Source organism: Mandrillus leucophaeus, unplaced genomic scaffold (assembly GCF_000951045.1).
Source record: "Mandrillus leucophaeus isolate KB7577 unplaced genomic scaffold, Mleu.le_1.0 Scaffold747, whole genome shotgun sequence".
Classification (NCBI taxonomy): domain Eukaryota; kingdom Metazoa; phylum Chordata; class Mammalia; order Primates; family Cercopithecidae; genus Mandrillus; species Mandrillus leucophaeus.
In genome coordinates, this window is record NW_012108108.1 from 529,449 (window position 1) to 536,659 (window position 7,211).

At 44.0% G+C, this 7,211-nt stretch overlaps 1 protein-coding gene and 1 long non-coding RNA gene across 3 annotated transcripts in view; one reads left to right on the forward strand and one right to left on the reverse strand.

Moving 5' to 3' along the window:
- MARCH10 (membrane-associated ring finger (C3HC4) 10, E3 ubiquitin protein ligase) overlaps positions 1-7,211 on the forward strand; it is a 112,649-nt gene that overhangs the window by 71,922 nt on the left and 33,516 nt on the right. For both annotated transcript variants that reach the window (XM_011966122.1, XM_011966123.1), the window contains exon 7: positions 3,526-4,927. In XM_011966122.1, the coding sequence (XP_011821512.1) occupies positions 3,526-4,927 (1,402 nt within the window). The remainder of the gene's footprint in view (positions 1-3,525; positions 4,928-7,211) is intronic.
- The window catches only part of LOC105529071, a 32,864-nt gene continuing 28,589 nt past the window's right edge, over positions 2,937-7,211 (reverse strand). Inside the window, exon 3 of the long non-coding RNA XR_001004449.1 lies at positions 2,937-4,772. This is a non-coding gene — a long non-coding RNA (uncharacterized LOC105529071). The remainder of the gene's footprint in view (positions 4,773-7,211) is intronic.

A 7,211-nucleotide genomic window follows, 5' to 3' on the forward strand; every position in this document is an offset into this window, starting at 1 on the left:
TGTTGGTCAGGCTGGTCTTGAACTCTTGACCTCAGGTGATCCGCCCGCCTCAGCCTCCCAAAGTGCGGGGATTACAGGCATGAGCTACCACACCCAGCAAGAACTATCTCTTGATAAGAGAACCTTGGGTTATAAATTCAAATGCCTTCAGGGAGCAGGTGGATATAGCAGGACAGATGCGTAACGGGTTATGGAGCCTGTGGTAAGCTACAATATACATGTTCCACCTAAAGGTAATAAACTCATTGTTCAAATACTGAGCCATGGCCAGGCATGATGGGTCATGCCTATAATCCCAGCACTTTGGGAGGCCAAGGTGGGAGGATTGCTTGAAGCCAGAGGTTCGAGACCAGCCTGGGCAACAAAGCAAGACTCCATCTCTAGAAAAAAAGTTTAAAATTAGCTAGGTGTGGTGGCATGTACCTGTAGTCCCAGCTACTCAGGAGGCTGAGGCAGGAGGATCGTTTGAACCTACAACTGTACTCCAGCCTGGGTGACAGAGCAAGACCCTCTTTCTAAAATAAATAAAAAAGAAAGAAAGAAGAAAAGAGGCTGAGCCAAAGCACAATTGCAGGATGAAAACAGCCCTGGTGTCTTGAGTATGCAACCTACCCCTGAATTCCAGAACAATAGCAACGATCATCCAAGTTTGGGATTATGGGGGATTTTTATTTTCTTCTTTATCCTCTTCAATAGTTTCCAAATTTTCTCCAATGATCATAAACCGCTTTTATAACCAGAGCGAACCAAGTTAAAAGTGTACGGCTCTTGGAATGTAGGAAGCTATTGGTCAAGCACACCAAGAAGTCGAGACCAAAAGCATAGTCTCAGGGCAGACAGATGCTTGTTCTGGTTTCATTCTGTTGCCCTAGAACTCCTGGAGATGGCAGGCACTTCACTCACAGCTGGAGCCCAGGGCCTCAGAGAAGCATTTGCAGCATCTGCAGGGCCTGGTCTATGAATAGCACGTCCCTGGCATACCAATGTGCCTGTCTATTCCCAGCCCTAGAGCTCCTGAAATCTGCTCTCTATTTGATAGACATAAAAAAAAAAAAATAGGGTTAAAATAGCATAAATTGAGAATGGCACAGTCTGCCACCTTTAGGGGAAACACACACACACACACACACACACACACTGCAGAGAAGCTCTGACTGAATTTTTAAAGAGGAAGACCATTGTGGTGACAAGGCAAGGGTGAAGATGCTCCCCCTGCCCGTTTCAGGAATCTGCAGGAGCCGCAGCACCGCACATACCCTGGGACTTCTCCTGCCCCTCAGGCCAGCATCACCCCGTGACAACTCAGTGGCCTCTATGAGATGAGCTTAATGGCTCCCGTTGAGCTTCCAGTTTCTGTTTTTCAAAAGCGGCCCTTGCTGATTCCTTTGCCCATTGGGTGTTTTCCCTCACGGGGGTGGGTCATGTGTGTTCAGGGAATGACCGGAAGTTTCCGGTTCCAGCACTGTGAGCGCACCTCTGAAGCCCTCCACCAAATTCAAAACAAAAAGTCACTAGCCAGAGCCCGCACTGCCAACTCCTCTAGATCCCTTTTCTATTTTATTGATTTATGTATTTATGTATTTATTTATTTTTTAGACAGAGTCTCACTCTGTTGCCCAGGCTGGAGTGCAGTGGTACGATCTGGGCTCACTGCAACCTCTGCCTCCCGGGTTCAAGCGATTCTCCTGTCTCAGCCTCCCAAATAGCTGGGATTACAGGTGCCCACCACCGCGCCTGGCTAATTTTTGTAGTTTTAGTAGAGATGGGGTTTCACCATGTTGTCCAAGCTGGTCTTGAACTCCTGACCTTAAGAGATCTGCCTACCTCGGCCTTTCAAAGTGCTGGGATTACAGGTGTGAGCCACCACCCCCAGCCCCCTTTTCTATTTTAAAAAATGATCAGGAGAATTCAGTTGCTTACGTAGAAGCATTTGTTCCCCAAAATGGGGGTCGGCCCAGTCTGGGATGGCCTCGCCACCAGCTCCAGTGCTGTAGTTCCACAGCCAGATGCTCAAAGCATCCTTGAATTGCTGCTGCCTCTCTAACTGGGGTTTATAAAACCCAGGAGGGGCCTGAGAGGAGAGCTTAGCTGATTTCTAGAAGAGCTGATGAGTCAAGATTCATACTGCGTTGCTGAGTGTCCCAAGCAGTTAACAATAAAAGAAGCTGCCCAAGTGCTGGGACATTAGAGACTCACACTGGTGCCACCCTGTGAGCAGCTTCAATTAAAGTGAGCCAGCACTGACTTGGCCCTTGGCGGTGCCCGATGCTCTGAGGATTTGCATTTCACCAGCCCGAGCTGTTATCAACACAGACCTTCCAGGGCCCATAGAGTCCCGTCCACTCTATAGGGTGAATCGCTTTAGAAATGGAATGATAAAAAGAGCAGCATCTCATCAGATCCCACACAATAGCAGAGAGGAGAACAAAGCTGGGGGGAGGCCGATGTCAGGAGGGAATAAAGGTAAGTGACATCAGAGAAGTACTGTCAGCTTCCTTCTCACATTGAGAGGGTAAAAGACCCTCAACAGCACACACACGCTATGACGAATTCAATGGATTTTCGTTTTCACAAGGAAATTGGAAGGCCTGGCAGTTTTTTAAGGGCTAACAGGGTAGTAGTTAAGAACACAAACCCTAGTATCGAGCAGGCGTGGGTTCAAATGTTCATTCCATCACTTACTAGAAATAGGATCTTGGGCTAGTTATGTGACTGCTCTAAGCCTTGGTACCCTCAGTTTTAATGTTGTATGATTGTGTTACCTATTTCACAGGGTTGTGAGGCTTAAGTGTGTGTGTGTGTGAGAGAGAGAGAGAGAGACAGTTAGCATGGTTCTGACCAGTTTAGTGATTCCGTGTAGGAATTTATAGTAGGGATTCTAGGGTAGCTAGAAGTTACATAATTGACCTGGGGCTAGTGACAAAGAGAAGATATGATTTCATGAGAGATTTATAATTTTTATTTTCACTAAATAGTAAACATGACCAAAATCCCCAGTGTGCCCGAGTGCCAGCTCCTATAGCCTTCCTCCTGATCTGCCAAGACATATTGTACTTCTCTTAAGTTCTTGTAAAGCTGCGTGGGAAGCAGGGTGTCATAAACGTACGTTGAATGAATTTGGATGAGAAAGGACTGGTGGTGGTTGTAGAAGTCATTGCCAGAGTGCTGGTTTCCCCTTTCAGCACGTATGGAACAAAAGCCAGTATTTAGCGTGAGGTTTGCCCATCGTCAGTCCTGACTGGCTGGGGTTGGGCTAGTCTTCTGGGACCTTCTGCTGAAAGAATCTGTATCCTCAGGGTCACCCCATTTCCCTAGGACCACAGGTGTACAAAAGAGAATGTGGGGCAGTAAAATGAAGCGTGCTGGGCTCTGCTCCTCTTGTACCTCCAGCCATTTTGACCATGCCTATTTTCTTCTCTAGGTCTTGTTTGTTGCATTTAAAGGGCAATTTTGTGCTTAGTACTAGAGGCCTTTCATCCATGGGCCCTTTTACTGGAATAATAAATGTGTCTTTTCTCAATGCAGATCAAGTAGTTCAACAAGGAGACCTGATGTGTAACACTAAGCTGAAGAAGCCAACTCGAGAGAGAAGAAACTTGGTCCCATCGTCACAGCCAGTGATTGAGAACTCCCCTGATAGACGCAAAAAAGGAGACCCAAGTGCTCCTTCCCAGAGTGAGCTGCATCCAGCCCTGCCCCAGGCCTTCCAAGGAACAAATAGTCCTCAAGTATTGTGTGAGTTCTTGGGGCCACCACTCACACCCACCACCGTAGGAGGGCCAAGAAGGGCATCATTTAGGTTCCGAGATGAAGACTTTTATTCCATTTTGTCATTGAACAGCGGAAGAGAAAGCGATGACACTGAAGAGGAAACCCAGGCTGAAGAATGTCTGTGGGTTGGTATGCATTCACCCCGTTCTCCTTCCCATCACAAAAGAAGTAGATTTGGAGGGACATCGACCCCTCAGGCCAAAAATAAAAATTTTGTAGAAAATGCTGAAAATTGCAGAGGTCATTCTTCAAGAAGAAGTGAGCCCAGACATGGCTCATTGAGAATAAGGAATGCAATGGAGCCAGCAACAGAATGGCCTTCTGCTGGGCAAAAGTTGTCCCAAGACTCCAGGCTGCCTGATAGGGAATCTGCTAAAGAGAAGGACAGAGGTGGCAGTGAACATGCGAAAAAGAGCCCCCTTTCATGGGATACCAAATACGAGCCCAGACAAGAGGATGGTGTCAATGCTGAAAATGCATGGAGTGACTGTATTTCTGTGGAGCATAGGCCTGGCACCCATGATTCTGAAGGATACTGGCAAGACTATTTAAGCGGTTCTCAAAATTCTCTTGACTACTTTCTTTCTGGCAGACCAACATCTCCAGGATCATCAGTGAATTCATCCTATAACTCTGCTGTATCATTCATGCATTCTGCTCTGAGAGATGATATTCCGGTAGACTTGTCAATGTCATCGACTTCAATTCACAGCTCAGACTCAGAGGGAAACTCAAGGTTTCATGTTCGCCGACCACTGTCTCCCATTAGAAATAGGAATCCATCTGCCAGTGCCGAAAACCACAATTATTTCCCAGTAAACAGTGCACACGAATTTGCTGTCAGGGAAGCAGAAGATATTACTTTAACAAGTCAACCTCAGGGGGCTCCATTATATACAGATCTCTTACTAAATCCACAGGGCAGTTTGTCCTTAGTGGATTCTTCCGACTCCTCTCCATCAAGAATAAACTCAGAAGGCTATTTTCGTGTGTCTGAGTCCCTGCAAGAAAATATACCATTTACTTTCTTTGCAGTGTCTGATTTCCCAAATCAAAATGAGAATGGGAACAGGATGGCAGCCTTTGGTTTCACAGATGAAAAGGAAACCAGTAAGATAAAGGCAGACCCTGAGAAACTCAAGAAATTGCAAGAAAGGTGAGGACTTTTCATAATTATATGTTTTTTTCCACTTTCCCAAGGCCGAAATTAGCATTGCTTTCATTAGAGAGCCATGGGAATTTTAAGTCATAAATGGGTCCTTTGTTGACATTTTAGTGGTTGCTTATTTTGAGAAAATTGTCTCTGTTTTGTTGCTCTTAAAAACATATGTATTTATAAAGAAAATCTGGTGTTCCTGATCAGTTTCTTCCATATTCTCGAAGTGTTTTTTTCCTTGAATACCACACCTTCAAGGTAAGTTTCCTGGGTATAAGGACCTCCGACTGCTTCACAGGGCTTGTTCTTCTCTCCAGCAATGAAGAACCAAGATTTTTTAGGAAAAGGTTGCTATCTCCCTAGAGAATGAACCATTCAGCACTTGAAGTTCGCAGCTCTCCCTTACCGGACTTACCCCAAATCCAACCAACAGTTCTAGAATTCGAACCTTGCGAACTAAAAGACCGTTCTCAGTTACCATAGTTACCTCGGTTCTCTGAAGGGCCACGCTGGGGTAACCGCTGCTTGTATTTTATGTGCTCTTTCTCATGCATGAGAGAGAAATAAGATCTTTTTTGAATTACCCTTTTCTTTGATCTTTCCTTTTTTGTGAGATGACGTGGGGATATTTCACAGCTATGAAATGTGATACTTTGTAAAGCCATCATTAAACACCATGTCAGGATTCTACCATTTCATTTATGATAGGTGTTTACCATGCTCTGATCTTGGCTTACTGATCTGGAAATTGATTCTTGGAATCTGAGCCCTCTTTGTGTATATTAACATGACTCATGTGGGCCGTGAATTAGAAATGTAAAAACCGGAGGAAAATGGAACATAGAATGCATACATATTCCTATTAATAAATATCATTTATCCAACTCCAGTAATTAAGTAACTTTCTAGTTAGCAGTACCTTTTCTTTTCCACATTAAGCTACCAGAAGACTGACCCACGGTTAAGGGGCCAGAGATCTTACACCCACCAACCATCACCTCCCCAGAAATACAGCTTCAGACCTACTTGTCAGAAGTCTAAATTTCTACCATCCCAAAGTGATGCCCTTGAGCTAAAAATAATTTCTTTGAAAATGCATTCACTTCCAGGCACAGTCTTGCATTAAACAGCTACTATTCATGTACCTATTAATAGTTTATCCAGACACTCTCTTTTTTCTGTATATAATAAACTTTATGCTTTTCCTATTATTTCAAATTTGTTCCTTTTGGGAAATATTAAAAATGCAGACTGAAAAGAAAAATCACCTGTAACCCTATCATCCAAAGACAAACAATTAAAAATATTGTTTCTAGTCTTTTATCTGCATATAAATGCAATTTTTAGTATCTATTCATATTGTTTTATAACATGCCTTATTTTAATATTTAATCCTATTTCTCAATCACACTTTTTAAAAATTTTCCCTCAGTTAGCTATCTTAATACATATAAATTAATACCTAACATAGGTACACTTCAGAGAATTTTTAAAACACACACATCACACACAAACCCAGACATCCCTGTGCCCACCGTCCAGCTAACAAACAGAACATTCCCCACACACTGGAGCCCTCCTGAGCCCCTCACCCACCCTATCTTCTCATCATGCCACCTTCAGCTCCCCACACCCACCCTGACCATTCCTTTTGCGTTTCGTTGTGTTGTGTTTTGGGGTTTTTTGCTTTGAGCTTTTACCATATGTTTAGATGTTTTTTGTTTTTTTTCTTGAGACAGAGTCTGACTCTGTCTCCCAGGCTGGAGTGCAGTGGCGTGATCTAGACTCACTGCAACCTCCACCTCTCTGGTTCAAGCATTTCTCATGCCTCAGCCTCCCATGTAGCTGGGATTACAGGTGCGCACCACCACGCCCAGCTAATTTTTGTATTTTTAAGTAGAGGCAGGGTTTCACCATGTTGGCCAGGCTGGTCTCAAACTCTTGATCTCAAGCAGTCCACCCTCCTTGGCCTCCCAAAGTCCTGGATTACAGGCATAAGCCACTGCGCCCAGCCAGTTTTTCTAAACAATATGTTGTATATATTTATGAACTCTGAGGAAGTGTTTGACTCTGTAGAAATAGAATCTCTATTCTTCTGTGACTTGCTTTTTCCTCTTACATCCTTAGTGAGATGCATCCTTATTGATATATTTGGCTTTAGTTTATTCTTTTCACACTACAAGGTATTCTGTCATATGGACATACCACAGTTTAGCCATTCTGTCAATGGACATTCGGGTCCTTTATTGTTTTCTGCAGATGATGCTGCATGAACCTTCTTCTT